Source organism: Podarcis melisellensis (genome assembly GCF_964234715.1).
Source record: "Podarcis melisellensis genome assembly, chromosome: 13".
Classification (NCBI taxonomy): Eukaryota; Metazoa; Chordata; class Lepidosauria; order Squamata; family Lacertidae; genus Podarcis; species Podarcis melisellensis.
Genome location: NC_138545.1, coordinates 37,200,055 through 37,216,725, shown reverse-complemented (window position 1 = coordinate 37,216,725; position 16,671 = coordinate 37,200,055). Strand labels below are relative to the sequence as shown.

The 16,671-nt window shown below is 44.1% G+C and overlaps 1 protein-coding gene, 1 long non-coding RNA gene and 1 pseudogene across 3 annotated transcripts in view; all 3 read left to right on the top strand.

Moving 5' to 3' along the window:
- The window catches only part of LASP1 (LIM and SH3 protein 1), a 56,776-nt gene extending 51,684 nt beyond the window's left edge, over window positions 1-5,092 (top strand). The window contains exon 7 of the mRNA XM_081884417.1: window positions 1,394-5,092. Within this exon, the coding sequence (XP_081740543.1) occupies window positions 1,394-1,567 (174 nt within the window). The 3' untranslated portion in view covers window positions 1,568-5,092. The remainder of the gene's footprint in view (window positions 1-1,393) is intronic.
- A 4,137-nt stretch (window positions 5,093-9,229) lies between these two features.
- LOC309355077 lies at window positions 9,230-12,281 on the top strand. The gene is made up of 2 exons (XR_014162409.1): window positions 9,230-9,872; window positions 10,417-12,281. It is a non-coding gene; the product is annotated as an uncharacterized lncRNA (long non-coding RNA).
- A 2,935-nt stretch (window positions 12,282-15,216) lies between these two features.
- LOC309355672 (large ribosomal subunit protein eL43 pseudogene) lies at window positions 15,217-15,601 on the top strand (annotated as a pseudogene). The gene has a single exon. The product of its transcript is annotated as a large ribosomal subunit protein eL43 pseudogene (transcript).
- The last annotated feature ends 1,070 nt before the right edge of the window (window positions 15,602-16,671 follow it).

The following is a 16,671-nucleotide window of genomic DNA, read 5'->3' as shown; positions in this document are numbered from 1 at the left end:
AAGGATGCAAAAGGTTCGACTATGTACTCTGAAATACGTAGCCTGGCTCTTCCCTGTGAAATGTTCCATCTCTAGGGTTGAGTAGTGGGAAAGGCAGGAAAAAGTGTGCAAGCGTGTATATAGCAGATATAATCTGATTGGAAGTGAACAAAGTGCTTTACAGGTGCATTTGTGGGAAACCATGTAAAGCAGGCCAAGAGATGGCAATACAGTGGTGCCTCGCAAGACGAAATTAATTCGTTCCGCAAGTCTTTTCGTCTTGCGAGTTTTTCGTCTTGCGAAGCACGGTTTCCAGGACCTCTTCTGAAGGCGGGCGGGGGGCAAAAGTCTTTGCTCCCCCCCCCCCGCCTGCCTTCAAAAGCCATCCGGGATAGCGGGAAGCGCTTCCCTGCTATCCCGGACTGCTTTTAAAATGCTGGCGGTGGGGAGAAAAGCCTTTCGGCCCCCGCCGGCCTTCCTGGACCTCTTCTGAAGGCCGGAGGGGGGGGGAAAGGCTTTGCTCCCCACCGCTAGCATTTAAAAGAGGTCCCCGGAGATTTCCCTATGGGCTTTCTTCTTGCGAAGCAAGCCCATAGGGAAATTCGTTTTGCGAAGCGCCTCCAAAACGAAAAACCCTTTCGTCTAGTGGGTTTTCCATCTTGCGAGGTGTTCGTCTTGCGGGGCACCACTGTATCCTGCCCTGAGCTGCCTGTTGGCTCTATGACTCTGTCCTTTAGATACTGATCTGAAGCCACTGTCACACCTCAGTTTCCAGCTTTTGAAACATTGTTCACATTAGTGATGTGGCTGGAAAGGATCCTAAGATAAGTTTTAAGTCCAGCCCTGTGTGTCAAGGTAGATCCTTTGACCAAATCCCATCATACATTGCAGATCAACTCACAGAACAGCATTCCATAAACCTAACCTGTGGAACAGATGGTTCCCGACCTTCCTTCAGTCTTACTACGTATTGCATGTAATTAGTTTTATGTCCCATTCTGGAAATGCCAGTTGACCACTGAAGGGGAACGGTATAAATTTTAGAAATAAACTTGTAAAGCAGCAGCTTGGTGTTAACTCTGGTTTGATGCATGTGGCACAATCCAAGTTTTTGTTGCCATATGTGTGTGTGTGTGTGTGTGTGTGTGTGTGTGTGTGTGTGTTTGCATACATGCATGCAAAAGATCATAAAGCATGTCTGCTGGAGCACTCTAGGCTACTACCAGCAGCTTGGAACAGTGATTAAGAGATCAGGCCTGCAAGATGCCTGCTAAAAAAATAAGGTGGGATGTACCTTTCTGTTGGGATTCGGGAGCCACATGTTTTGGAGGTCCAATGTACTTAAAGGGTGGGTGAGGAGCCCCCAAAGTCACTGAACCCTAATCCATCCCTGCTCTTTTTGTCCCCACTCCAGAAGCGGTTCCGTGCAGTCTACGATTACAACGCAGCCGATGAGGACGAGGTCTCCTTCCAGGACGGTGACACCATAATCAATGTGCAGCAGATTGATGACGGCTGGATGTATGGCACCGTTGAGCGGACCGGTGACACAGGCATGCTTCCAGCCAACTATGTGGAGGCTATATGAGCTCCACTCGGGTGCCACCCTGAAAGCAAGCAGGGGGAGGGCTCTTGTGTGCTTCTTGTTCCATTATCCCTTCTCTGCTGTCTTGTCACACATCAGTTATTTTGTTCCGAACCTCTGACATGGCCATTTAAAAAAAAATCTTCTGCCAACATAGCCTTGTTTTGGAGGCATTTGAACTTGGGGTGGGTGTCTTTTTTACTATCAAAGATCAATTGTCTTTCCATCCTCTCCCGCGGCTTTCATGAAGCATGGCACTGTGCCCTCCTCCATCCCAAGGGACCTGCCCTTTTGGGAATTGATTTTGATGCTGATTGAAATGTGCACAGCTTAACCAAACTGCTACGTGGAACCAGAATTGGTGTAGGGAGGCCCAGGGGCAGGAACCACTGCCATGTTTCCTTTTGGGAGAGTGGAGCTTTGAGTAACTTGCGCAAGTCTCTGATCATTCCCATTGAAAAAAAATGTCCAAGGCCTCTGTTTGCATGTCGACTCTTGCTCATTAATTTTCCTTTCTATAAATCTTTATCAGCTGGAAATAAGTCAAACCATTTGTTAAAAGCAGGAGAGCTTTTGGAGTCAAAAGGAACCAGCACATCTGTCATAACTAGAAGGGAGATGCAGTAGCTGGTGCAGAGGTACAGAAGGGGAGGTTTGGGAGAAAAATAATAATTCTATCCAGGACTCTTGGATGCCATGTCTTAATAAGAGTGTACATTTACTTTAGGCTTAATATTATAGGGCATGAGGAAAACATGCACCCTGCATTCCTGGGGGAAATTAGTTTGGAGTAGAATGTGCACAGGACCTAAACAGTTGCCCAAGTTTCTGCAGCTAAGGGATACTACTCTGCACAGCTTAATTTGGTGCTACCCCCTTGAGTTGAGAGTATTTGAGGAGGAAGAGAAGCATATTCCAGATGCTTCTGACCATTCCTGCTGCCCTCCTCACCACCCCAAAAGTAGCTTCAAGTAAACTTTTGAACTGGCCTATGCAACACTCCCCTAGCTTAATGCCTGCAAATAGTCATTTCTCGCAGATTCCTGGTGTTTATCAATGCCCTTCCCGCTCTGTTTTTGTAGAATTCCAAATTCTGTTGACACCTAACCTGTAGAGAGGCAGGTGGGCACTCCTCTGAATAACCTTGACAACAGCAGCCTTGGGCAAGAAGAATCCCAGTTACTGTGGAGATGTAAGCATAGGGACCAATTGCTCCTTGCTTTAGGGAGTATTCATGGGGCTCTTACTGGAGGCAGATCCGTATGTGGAGCTTTTCTCCTGAACCCACATTCCTGTCAGCCCAAAGGCAGACTTGCAGAAAGCATCATCTCCCTTTCTTGTACTTTTTGAGCCAAGCAATGTTTACAATCCTTCCTCCTCTTTCTACTGCCCCCCAAGCCAGCCTGGCAATTGGATGAAGGGATCAGGGGAACTACTGCCTTGCACTAGAAACATACCTCTTCCTCCCCCTCAATATGCTGTTGCTGGCTTGGGATAGTCTCATGGACCAAAAGCAAATTCTTTGGAGTGTTGCTGTCATTATAGCAGGGAACTACGATATAACTGGAAATTTATAGGGCTGTGCTGGTGTAATGAAAGAGCAAAGGCTGAGCTGCTCTAAGCAGCAGTAAGATTCTTGAAAGTCATCCTTCTCTGCATATTGAATGCTGCTGCTCCTGTTACTTTTAAAGAAGTGCAGTGACTCCCCAAGGTCACTTCTGTGTTGGGACAGAAGGCAAATCCAGTTAAATAATAAACAACTAGCAGCCATGCAGTGCAAAAAACCCTTAAAAGTAGGTCTTAGAGCCTGTGTCTAATAACTCATTTAGCTGTGATGTGATTGCAAAGCTCTACCTATGGAAGAGGCCTCTGGAAAACATCTAGTGTCTTTAAATCTAACATGAGAGAAGTGGCTCTAAACCACTTTATTTGGTAGTTGTCTCTTACTGGGATAACTGAAATGGTTGGCAAGTGGACCTCTGGAGGCACACTTACCTTTTCGTTTTTAAGCACGCCCGTCAGAGGCACATACAGAGAGAGATGTGCTCAGTCCACTGAATCCTCTGGTGGTTTTTAGTCGTCGCCTCTCAAGCACCTGGAAAGTATAAGGACCAAGTTAAAAGACACGTGTCGCCCTCACACATTCCCCCATTCCAGTGCTGTTTGCATGTATGTGCTCTTCCTTTCCCCTTTCCTCCCCTTCTGTGCATAGAGGCATATCAGGACCTTACCTTTCCCTCACATTGCATCCCCTCTTGCCTGTGGACTTTGTGGTACAGAGAGAACATACATATGCAACATTAAAAGCACGAGCTTAGTCTCTTTACAAGAGGTGTGAAATAGGCTTACGTTAAGCAAGAGTTAAGGAGAACTTGCCTGCTCAATGTTTAGGCCCCTGACGTTTGAAAGCAAAGGGATGCTACATGTCGTCATTCCCAAAGTACTCTTGCATATCTTTGTGACTGGTGGAGTACCGCACACTAGTGATTTGTAGCTAAATCTCTCAGGAGGGTTTTAAATCCCTTTGGGGCTCCCTATCCAAGTTTAAAATGATGAAGTTCCTGCACACCCCTCAGATCAGTGGCAGAAATAATGACCAAATCATTCTTTTCATAAAGTCATAGAAGCACAAACATTTTAGCATATTTTCTCAAAAATAAAAAGCCCTACTAGTCCCTACTTTTCCTTTGCACTAGTGATTAAAGGGAGGAGGGTTTTGGTCTCCTCTTACCATATCCATGTCCCAGAGAGATCCATTTGTAGAAATGAAAAGGTCAACAAGAATGGTGACAGGTTTTTCTATAACGCAATCATTTTTAGAGGAATACAGGTGTCTAGGGACCACCCAATCTTAGGGTGAACTTTCTTAAGGTGCCAACGAGAATGACTGATGGGTGAAGAGAAATCACATTCTTCTTGGTGCTAAGACAGAAGCACAACCTTAGTACTGGCTGATTTCCTAACTGAAAAAGACAAAATCATGTATAGACAATCCTTAAGAGGACAGCTTTTTGTGAGGAAGATACAAAAATAACGTAATGTGAATAAATATTTTTAGAGGACCAAATAAAGTTACAATAAAATACTCTCTCATTATTTTATAAATCTCCTAGTCTTTTCAACCCTGCCCTGGGAGAAATGGTTTCTCACTGCTTGATTTATTTTTTTTCTGCCTTCTTTATGCACTTTTGCCTTTTCCCCCAATAGCACCTAAACCTGTATTTAAATAAAATGTTAAAAAAAGAAAGAAAAACAGCTAACTTGCATCTGTGTAGCCATTTTTATTCATGTCAAGTCTCTTGTACATTGTAGCTTTTCAAATAAGATTTCAGTGTCTGAACTTAGAATGATTTTTTTTCTTTGGAGTATATTTTGGGGTTTTCATCTGTTCTTTGTGTATTTCTTCTTTGTGGGCTTGCACGCCCTCTCCAAAAGTCATTTGGCCTTTTTCAATGGCACCATAGAATCAAATGTAGTACCAGTTCTCTTCTGGTTGACGCCAATTTGAAAATAAAAGTATAATTTTTACTGCTGACTGATTTTTGGTGGTCTTTGATAGTTTTCTCTTTCCTTTGGTAGAAATGGGAAATAAACTTACATTCAGAATGCTGTAAGAAGCTACCTGCTTTCAAAATGTAAAGCAACCTATCTATACGGCATGTAGTCGTATAAACAGACCGAAGTTGGGTAGATTTCCCTGTACAGAGAGTGACCAAACCATGATTTAGCTGTCCTTTGAAGGGTTTGGCCCCTCTCACATCCTCATCTTGTGCACTTGCTCCCACCTGCACTTCCTGGTACAGACAAACCATAGTTTGCCTACAGAAGAGAATTGGAATCCCAATTCACATCATGGCGATCGCTTGATAGCCTAAGTCAAGATGTTGCAATGATAACCTTTTTGCTCACTGTCCTGTTGTTCCCCGATATAATTTATTTCTACAATGTAGCCACATGTGTAGTCCACAGGACTGTGGGTTTTACCCCCCAGATGAAGAAAGTCTGCTTAATAAACTCTCCCCCCCACCCAAGGATGGCTTAAGAGGGAGGATGTGCTGGTCATCCCAAAATCCCACTCTGAAAGTAATGAGTGAGGGATAGCTTGAAGCCTGGTGTAAAGGGACTGTGCCTTATCCTGCAGCTAAAGTACTTGGTAGCGCTGACCAAAGAGAGGTGGAACAGGTCTGGGAACCAAAGAAAGAGCAAAAAGCAAGGAAGATGGAGGATCAAACTGACTACACTGAATGTATGCAAAAACAGCTGAAGTAAAAAAGCATTAAAATAGTATTTCCACCTATACACATTTAAATTTAAAATGTACATTCCCATATCCAAATCATTGAGTAATTTTAATCTACATTGCATCTAGGGTGTTTGCTTTTCCCAATTTCTAGTTCCTTTTCTCTGAATTTTTTAAAGAGAGTTTTCAGATTATATTTCTGTAGCATCATAAACTTCGTTGCTTACGCCACAGGAACTCCAAGGGGCTAAACACTAGGCACCCTTTCTCCTGTTATGTTAGAGAATCTAAAACAATCAACCTTGACCACCAAAAGCCAGGGATTCTGATGCTGAAAAGCAGGTTGGGGGAGAGAAGCATAGAGTTAGCACTGGAAGACGGGTACTGTATGTGGGTGGGTGGGAGGCCAGTGGGATTACTGAAATCGGACCCCATTTTTGGTACTGGAGGTCTGGATGCAAATGCCATAATATAGGTAAGGGCTTAAATACAAGCTCTTGCCTCTAACATGGCCTAGCACTGGCAAAAGAGAGTGGCCAGGACTTGGGAGACAAAAGCCAAGCAATTAAAGCAATAATAAATTACTTCAGCAGGGCAAGTCTGCTGCCTTTAGCCAAAAGCACAGGAAAAGATAAGCAGATTCAGGCTTGATCAATGTTTGAAGTCCAGTGAAAACCCAGTATAAGTGGGATATAATCCTCATATTTTCCATAGAACTGTAACTTTCCTCTGTGTGCATTAACTGCCAATTCAGGTTCATAGGAAAGCATACGTGGTTGTGTTTTCCTTCAGGTTACCAGGACGGCACAATTTTCATACAAATGGCGCTATGGCCCTACGTCTTCCCTGCCATATAAAGAACCCCTTCTTGGCTCAGACATGTTTTCACCTGTCCCACACCTAACATCAAGCCAGTAAGATGAAAGGCAATAAAATACAGGAGGTGCAGACTGTAAGAAGACCAATCTCTACAATTAATATTCCATAAAATGACTGTCGTACATCATACAAAGCCTTCTTAACCAAAAGCATCTTCAGTAGCCATTGTGACACAAGGAGCCTGTTAAATTTCAGCTTGTAACTGAATCCAGAGGGCTGCAGCTGCCATACTAAAGGCTTATTTCCTAGTACATAAAGTGCAGCCCTTAGCAGTGCCCTATCTGTGGAGCACAGGTGCCAGGCAGGGGTATATGGAGGAAGGTGGTCTCTTAGGTCATCTGGAAGTTGTTTAGGGCAGTGTTTCCCAACCTTGGGCCTCCAGCTGTTTTTGAACTACAATTCCCATCATCCCTGACCACTGGTCTTGCTAGCTAGGGATGATGGGAGTTGTAGGCCAAAAACATCTGGAGGCACAAGGTTGGGAAACACTGGTTTAGGGCTTTAAATGCTACAAGCAAAACTTTGAGGTGTACCCGATAGCATACTGAGAGCCAAGGTAGTCCCTGCAGCAGAGGTGCTACATCAGGCATCCCCAACCTGTGGCCCTCCAGATGTTTTGGCCTACAACTCCCATGATCCCTAGCTAACAGGACCAGTGATCAGGGATGATGGGAATTGCAGTCCAAAACATCTGGAGGGCCGAAGGTTTGGGATGCCTGTGCTACATGATGTCAACAGAATGCCCCAGTCAACAACCTAGCAGCTGCATTCTGAATCAGATACAACTTCTGGATAGAGCTCCACATGGAGTCCATTGCAGTAATCCAGTAATGAGGTTACCCAGTCACAGGACCTCACTGGTGAAGTGATCTCAGGAAAAGGCACCCATAGCTGTTTTACCAACCAAAGCTGGTAAAAGGCACTTCCAGCAACAGAGGTCACCTCCAAGGGCACCCCGAAACTATGTACCCGTTCCTTCAGAGGGAATACATCCCTGCCTTGAAACAGGTATCTAACCTGTCTCCCAGCACAGGAACCACTCACAAAGTCAGGGTTTAAATTAAATTTATTGGCCCTTACCCAGTGAACCACTGTGCCCAGACAGTGGTCCACACCAGAATCTGAGGACCATTGCTGCAAATCCCCTAATGACCACTCCTGATGGCTTCATGAAGTTGTTAAATAGCACTGGGGGCAAAAGACCCCATAACAGACATGCCAAGGGTCCGAAAAGCATTTCCCCCAGTGCTGCTCTCTGGATCCCAAACTCCAGGAAGGACCAGAACCACTACAGAGTCCCAGCATCCATCCTAAAGAGCCCAGTGGTATCAAAGCAGCAGAGAGATCAAGCAGAAAGGCAAGGCCATGTTCCTCTTGTATTTTCTGCTTGCATGCTATTGCCTGATTTCTGATCCTTTAGACCAGGAGTGGGGAACCACTGGTCTATGGGCCAGTCTCAGCCAACCAAAGGGCCCAATTTGGCCCACAAAGCCATTTCCCCCCACCCACACCCACCTGACAAACAGCTGACATCACCAGTGATGGGAAGAGACAAGGTAAAACAATCCTGGGTTCTCTTTTGCCATGTGAGGGAGACTTCAGCCTCATGTAGCCAATGCTTGAAGAAGCACTTTGCCAGCTCTGTGCCTGAGCCTTCACAAATTTACTGAATCCAGGCAACACCACTTTTAAGTTCCCATATGTCTGGCAATCAGCAAAGGTTTTTGACAGGTGGTGAGACAACTTGCCTGTCACCCATGTGGCATTCTAATGATGCCATGTGATCGACAGGTGGATAGTCCCGTCCACCTGTGAAAGTTAGCCCACAAGGTGGGGACAAACGAAAGGTTTCTTATCCCTGTTTTAGCTCAGCTGCCACCAATGTTCTGCAGGCTTTCAGACTTGACAGGCACTTGCTAGGCCATTTGGCATTTTTGATTTCCCTCCCTACTTTTATCTCCACAAACTTCTGCACACTTATCAAGTGCCCTAATTATATAGAAACCACTCTCTTATCTTTTGGGAGGGGACCATTTTGCTTCCAAAGAGTTCACTGTTAAGAGGGAATTATATTCAAAGTTGTTATTTCTAGAGTATATTCAGCCAGCATTTTAAAATTCCGCCCACTTAAAAAAATAACAGCAATCCAGTGCCTTCTGGGAGGGGAAACAGAGAAACGACTTAGATGACCTGTCAGTCAAAAAGATCGCTGTTTTAAAAGACCACTAAATCTTAGTAATGGTGGATCAATAAAGCACCAAGAACCATCTCTTCTGCACCCTTGTCAAGTAGAGCCCTCCAGCCATCAACCGTTCTGTGGCATCCTGAACGCTGCACCACGAGGACAGAAAAGTTGCTAATACCGTCTTGATAAACGGAAATGTTACCTTGGAAAGCAACAAAATTAAAGACCACTTTCCAGGGTCATCATCAATATCCGATCTGGGAGATCATGCCTTCCCAGTTCCAGACCTCAAGATCCCATCCAGCTGTTTTTTGCCATCTAACATCAACAAAAATAGGGGTTAAATTCTGGAGGGCATTAGAATACAAATCTAGATTCTTTGTCTGTGCACGTACACGCAGAGCGAGTTGACTGCAACGGGGATTTAACTATGCTTCATTTTCTCTGCATTGTGGCTGGCAATCCTGCCAGATTCCTGATATTTTGAATAAATCTGTGGTGAATAGATATCAGTGAATCCTTGCTGTTAGGCACAAGAAGCTGGCATCTTGGTTACGTTCTCATAGATTCCACAAACACCCCATTTTTTCTTTTTCTCCATCTTCCTCCCCTGAAGAAAAAGACAGCTCTGTTTCATCTGGCATCACCATTCTGTCCTGTTAGATGCTGATAGGCAGGCAGGCAGGCACCCCTGCAATTACCTTGCCTCAGTCTAAACCCCTCCCTTCCTCTGCACCAGCTGTCTGTCTCTCTCCATCTCCCTCTCTCCCTCCCCTCCAGCCTCCGAATCCAGGCTGCACCATTGCTGTCCCCATTTCCCCCTCCATCACCATGTTGGACATTTTCATCCTCATGTTTTTTGCCATTATCGGCCTGGTTGTTTTATCCTACATCATCTATATGTTGTAGAATCTCCAGCCACGCCACCGGCAAAGCCTATGGAGGGCGACCAAGCAGGGAGACTGCTTTTCTCGCTTTACGCTGTTCTCTCAGCAATACTGCAGGTGGGAATTCTGATTTATGGTTAGCAAAGCTCTGTCGTATTTGAAAGCCACACTGTTAAATCTGTGCTGCGGGGGTAGGTGGTGGGTGGAAGGCAGTAGACTGCATAGAGGAATAAATGGTGTGTGTTTGTGTGTGTATGAAAACTCTTCTGCCATCACTAAATAATACCCATCATCTGATCTTTCTGCAGATAGAAAGCTGTGTGCCTTCTGCATTTTGCTGAGCAAAATGCATTAAAAAATAATCATGCCTGGGCTATTACTGTACTATTAATGCCCTTTCTCTGATTAAGAATCATTTCTGGGTCTTTATAGCTGCTCAGTGTGATGTTTGTGATAAGGGCTCTGGGCTGAAGGAAGTACAGAGGCATTGGTAATACCTCTTGTGACATTTACTCTGCTTTTAAGAAGCAACGGGTAGCACTGAGTGTTTTGGAATTGCGTTTGGTAAATAAGGTGCCTGCTTGCTACCAGTCCATGTGTATTTATATCCACATCCTTTTTTCTTCCTTCCTTTTCTTGCCTTAATGGGGATTTTCTACAGATGGGAGACCTCACCTTGGAGGAGATCCATGTTTACATCTCAGCGGGGTGGTCCTCTAGAGTTCTTCCAGAGCATTCTGGAGAAAGGTTAACCCTTTGCACGGCCAACTGGCAAAGAGAAGAATGATTCAGCCCAACGCCCTGAAGATGCCCCTTGAGATTTCAAAGGATTTGGGCTGGAATTGCAACGGGAACAACAAGGGAACAAGGCCAGGGGTGGACAAAAATTCTCAGCAAGAGAAAGGTGACTGAAAGGTTCTAAGAGGAAAAAGGGGTGAAGCTATTGCTTGGACTACCCTACTGTTGTTCGTTTTTTAAAAAAGAGGTTTTCTATATGTGAAAATATACAGGATTTGAATGGAAAAAATAGTATTTTCTTTTATTTGCATGTTCTGGGTTTGTTTGTTTTTTTAGTAAAAAGGAATCTGGGAAAATATGGATTTCTAAAGGCCAAATGGAGGCAGGGCTGGGGGGAGAGAGACAGATGGATAACCAAACATATTCTAGCTAATGTTTGTCATGCTAAGGTCCCAATATGGACAACACAGTCTCTGTGCAGAAATGGGTTTTGGCACGGACATCACCTATCGGGTGGAGAATGGATGGGGCAGCACTCCCAGCAGCTCAGTAGTATATTCAAAACACCCCACATTTCCCTGTGTGGAACCTTGTACATGAAGCACTATGTCTCTGAGAGGTGTGGCTTTGTGCTGCTATTGCTGTTCAGGGGATCAGAATGCTTATTTTTGCCCAGTGTTTTTTTTTTAAAGAAACTTTTTCAGAAAATATTTTTTATACATAGTTGCTTTCTCCCCTATATCTTTCTAAGCTGGTCAGATTTTTGCACAGGGACATGAAAGCCACATGCGAAATACATAGAAAGGAGTGTGTCTTTTGGGTTGATATGAAAGCTTGGGGATTCTCTTTCTCCAAGATGTCACATGTTCATAATTTCTATGAATATGAGAGAAACGTGAAAATGAAGTATTGTTTGAAAGCTGTCGGATGGACTTATCTCCCTCCCTCCCTCTCCAAAGGAAAATGTTTCTGCGATGACTTCAGAGCACTAAAACGCCAGAATGTTGGCTCAGTACAGTTACTAATACAGATAAAAAAATTGACATAGTGCAAATTCTTGTGTGAAAATAATGTCCTTGCAAACTGTTGCAGGTTGTAACTTTTTGCCTCCATATCCAAACTGATACTCTCAGCTAGGCAAGGAGGAGAGATTTGAAGTAACATTTAAAGGTGAATTTACCCAATCTGTACTTTCTGAAACAATAAGCGAACTGGAACACAGCCATCCTTTGAAATGTGCACTTCTCCAAATTTTGCAATGCCGTTTGCCAGCCAAGTGATGCGTAGAAAAATGTATGTGCCAGGGTTGTAAAGTGTGCATCAAAATACATGTATTAGTGAAAATATCTTACAGAAATGTATATGATGAGAAGTGTGCTTTGCAAAGCAAGTATTCAGCAAAATGGCATGTCAATGTATTAGGAGAAATTTGCACTGAAAGGCTGATGAGTTTCCTTGGACTTTTTAAAAACAAAACAAAACCAAGAATCATAAATTGATATGGAAATGTGGAGAGCTGAATTTAAGATTGGAAGAAGCAGAAGGAGACTGAAACTGACAAATTCACCCCATTCCTACTTTCAGACTGGAAACAAAACTATCTCTAATGTGCAGGGCCCAATATATAAGATCCATGGTTTGTGGTTTTTTGTTTCCTTGTATTTTTGGAATGTGTAAAATGACACAAGAGGCAGAACCAAACATATTCCCTCACACAAACAGTAGTTTTTGGAAGGTTTGAAATGTAAAAATTAACAATTTAATGTGAATAAACTTCAAGGCACCTTGCATTCTTGAGTGCTCATTAAAAAAAGAGAGACAAAAGCGTGGCTAAAGGATGGTTTGGTTTTGAGGTGTTAAATGGAAAGTTAGTAAAAACTCAGTTGTAATCTGTTCAATGGTTTAGCTCAACTACCAAAAAGGTGTTGGCCCTTCATTTATAGGCAAGGAGGTAATTTTGCTTCCCTTTGAGGAAAAGGACACAACATTTGGGGTTTTGTAGTCTAGAAGGAAAAAAGGTGGGGACATGATAAACTTTTTAAACTTATCCATGGTTTGCAGAAAGTGGATAAAGAAACGTTTCCCTCCCTCAGTGCCATCCAACCTAAGCCAACTGTTGGAAGAATCAGGACCGGGGGTGGGGGGAGTACTTCTTCGCACCCACAAGATACAGTGATGGTGAACAAATTGGGTGCCAGAATTTAGGGGTGTCCGGATTTAGTAAGTTTTAGAATTTAATCCCTGCTCAAATAGTTAAACCCTTCATAGCTGGGCTCAGCTTTCCCACGTCCAAGCCACCCAATAATGGCCAAGCCTTTCAGCAAACAAAGGGGGCAGGAAGATGGGCAATTAATAAAGCAAAGATTCTGTGCCAGTGGGAAAATGGGTGAAGCCCTTCCTTGAGCTCAGAGTTGGGTACAGGAACAAAGCGCAGTAGTAGAGTTTCAGGATTGCAGTTTTCCTGGTGTGCTCAAGGGGGAAAGGTTTATCAGTCAGTAAACAGCAATGGAACAGAGAAGCAAACTAGGCAGCTGCCTAGAGCAAAGTTAGGAGTTGTGCGCCCTGAAGCCTTGGCTTACCTGGCAGCAAGTCAGTATGCAAAGTCCAAGGGTGAGTCCACACATGCAAAGTCCAGGAAATGCAGTTCAGGGTCAATCCACATCGCCAAGCCTGAAGTCCAGCAGTCAGGATACAGTCCAGGGTCAAACACAAAGCATAATCCCATAAACTTGAAGGAGTATCCAAGTCAAGGTCTATCAACATGGGCAGTTGAGCAAACATAGCACCTCAGCTCTGCTTCCCTTTTGAATGCTGATTGCAGCATCTGGGCTTGATGAAGCATACGACCCTCACCTGTTCCAAGCTTACTCCAGCCGAGGAATCACAAACCTTCTGCCAGAGCTAGCGAGCCTCACCTGGCTAGCTAGGGAACTGGGCTGTGGGCTCTTGTCTTCCTCAGCCTCCTAAAGAGCATGGGTAGGCAAACTAAGGCCCAGGGGCCGGATCCAGTCCAATCGCCTTCTAAATCCGGCCTGGGAATCAGCATGTTTTTACATGAGTATCCTTTTATTTAAACTGCATCTCTGGGTTATTTGTGGGGCCTGCCTGGTGTTTTTACATGAGAAGAATGTGTGCTTTTATTTAAAATGCATCACTGGGTCATTTGTGGAGCATCCTTCATTTCTCTCCCCCCCCCCAAATATAGTCTGGCCCCCCACAAGGTCTGAGGGACAGTGAACCGGCCCCCAGTTTGCTGACCCCTGTCCTGGAGCACCCCTCTCGCTTCTCCCTACACCTCAGAGCCTGCTGTGTTCTTGAAGACAGGAGACCCTCTAGTTCTGGTCATGGGTCCTGCTGCTCTAGTTCCTGTGGATTGACCCCCATCCCCTCGCCACCGTCCATCACCCTGTGAGTACTTCCTTTCCCATCCCTTGCTTGTCCCAGCCCCAAACACACCCCTCAGGATCCCTCCTCCCTGTCATTCTGCCAGTTTTATGACATTTATGTTAGTAGGAGAGCAAGGCAAGCATGGCTGATGTCTACTTGGACACAGAACTGCACCTATGGGAGAAGCAAGACCCTCTTGGAGTATAAAGCTGGGAGCCCTTCCATTGTAGGATCAGGTTGTAAAGGTAAAGGGACCCCTGACCATTAAGTCCAGTCGTGGCCAACTCTGGGGTTGTGGCGCTCATCTTGCTTTATTGGCTGAGGGAGCTGGTGTACAGCTTCCGGGTCGTGTGGCCAGCGTGACTAAGCCACCTCTGGCAACCCAGAGCAGCACACGGAAACGCCATTTACCTTCCCGCTGGAGTGGTACCTATATATCTACTTGCACTTCGACATGCTTTTGAACTGCTAGGTTGGCAGGAGCAGGGACCGAACAACGGGAGCTCACCCCGTCACAGGAATTCGAACCACCGACCTTCTGATCGGCAAGTCCTAGGCTCTGTGGTTTAACCCACAGTGCCACCTGCCTCTCCAGGAACAGGTTGTATATATATGTAAATAAACCACATATCATAAAGACACCACAGTCTCTGCTGTGCCTCATTTCCAAAGGAAACTCAAGCCCTGGAACTCCCAGGAATCTCACACTGCTGTGGAGATTGAGGGTGGGGTGCAATAACATTCTTCTGTCAAAGAATGAGAACTGAAAGTGGGGTGTTACTGCACTCAGATTTTGCTTGCTGTCTTCCCCTAAGTATCTGGTTGGCAATTGTGAGAACAGGATGCTGGTCTAGAGGGTCATTTGGTATGATCCAGCAAACTCTTATATTTTTAGTTCTAAGTTAACAATCAAGCATGCTTTTGTCAAAAACAGACCTTCAAGAAACAAATAAATTACATCAAATAAATGTCAGTTGAGCTATAAATGCTTTTAAAAGTGTGTGTCTGGGCACCACAATTTAAGAAGGATAATGACAAGCTGGAAAGTGTGCCGATGACGGCAATAAATACGATAAAGGGGTCTGGAAACCAAGCCTTATGAGGAACGGTTGAGGGAGTTGGGTATGTTTAGCATGGATAAGAGGAGACTGAGAAAAATCATGCTAGCCATCTCCAAGCATCTAAAGAGCTGTCACGTGGAATGTTCTTTCTTTCTTTCTTTCTTTCTTTCTTTCTTTCTTTCTTTCTTTCTTTCTTTCTTTCTTTCTTTCTTTCTTTCACCTTTATTGAAATTAAAGAATTAAGAGTGTTTATAGCAGTTCGAAAACACATCAAAAGCTCTCTCCCTGCGGCCTGCAGCGGTAACAAGATGGCCAAACGAACCAAGAAGGTTGGGATTGTGGGTAAATATGGTACCCGATACGGAGCTTCCCTGAGGAAAATGGTGAAGAAGATTGAAATTAGCCCGTATGCTTAATATACTTGCTACTTCTGTGGCAAGACCAAAATGAAGAGGAAAGCTGTGGGTATCTGGCACTGTGGCTCTTGTATGAAAACAGTAGCTGGCGGCGCCTGGACATACAACACCACTTTAGCGGTGACGGTGAACTCTGCCATCACTGAAGGATTTAAAAGACCAGTAGAAGCATATTTTTGTTCCACTGTTACACTTTTTCTACAGTTCATGTCCTTATTGTCAATTAAAGGTGGTTATGAACATTTGGCGGGAGGAGGGGAGAAAAAGAAAAAGAAAGCACATCAAAAGTTTTAGGAAGCGGTATATACACAACATTGGGACGCAGATGGCGCTGTGGGTTAAACCACAGAGCCTAGGACTTGCCGATCAGAAGGTCGGTGGTTCGAATCCCCGCGATGGGGTGAACTCCTGTTGCTCGGTCCCAGCTCCTGCCAACCTAGCAGTTTGAAAGCATGTCAAAGTTCAAGTAGATAAATAGGTACCGCTCTGGCGGGAAGGTAAACGGCGTTTCCAGGCGCTGCTCTGGTTCGCCAGAAGCGGCTTAGTCATGCTGGCCACATGACCCGGAAGCTGTATGCCAGCTCCCTTGGCCAATAAAGCGAGATGAAAGCCCCAATCCCAGAGTCGTCCGTGACTGGACCTAATGGTCAGGGGTCCCTTTACCTTTATAGATTTTCAATAACTTAGAATCTCTTGCAAAACCTTTATAATCTAAATTCCAATTGACTTTTTATCTTCTGTGAATAGAAATAATGCACATAAAAACAAACCACCTTCAGTACATGCTCATCATTTCTTGTTATTTAATGTAATGTCCAATAAATAGAAACATAATTTAGATAAGATATATACATATATATTCATACATTTTAAAAAATGTTCTTATAGTTGGGCATTCAATATATTATTTCAATTTCACTGAGAGTTTAAAAAAAACTGACAGTAGTTTAAAGTCATAAGTATATTCAGGAATTTCTTTTCTTTAACTGAAAAAGGCATTTTTTCCAGTTATAACAGAGAAGCAGCAAAAGTTTTTTTTAGAAAACCAGCAGAGGGAAAGATAAATACTGCTGCTCACATCACCTTCTTGTCTCTCTCATCACAATACATAAGCATAAAGGTGTAACGCCGCTTAACCCAACATGGAAGCTTAACTTTTTAAATTTGTCCTACTCCCACACCAAATTCAGAACAAATCCATTACAACTTCAGAGTGCATTTTGCCAAGTCCTTTTTGGGAGTCATTCATTCTGTACATAAACACAAAAACAGCATGGCTTATTTCTGAATGAATAAATCAACCAAGGTAGCTTT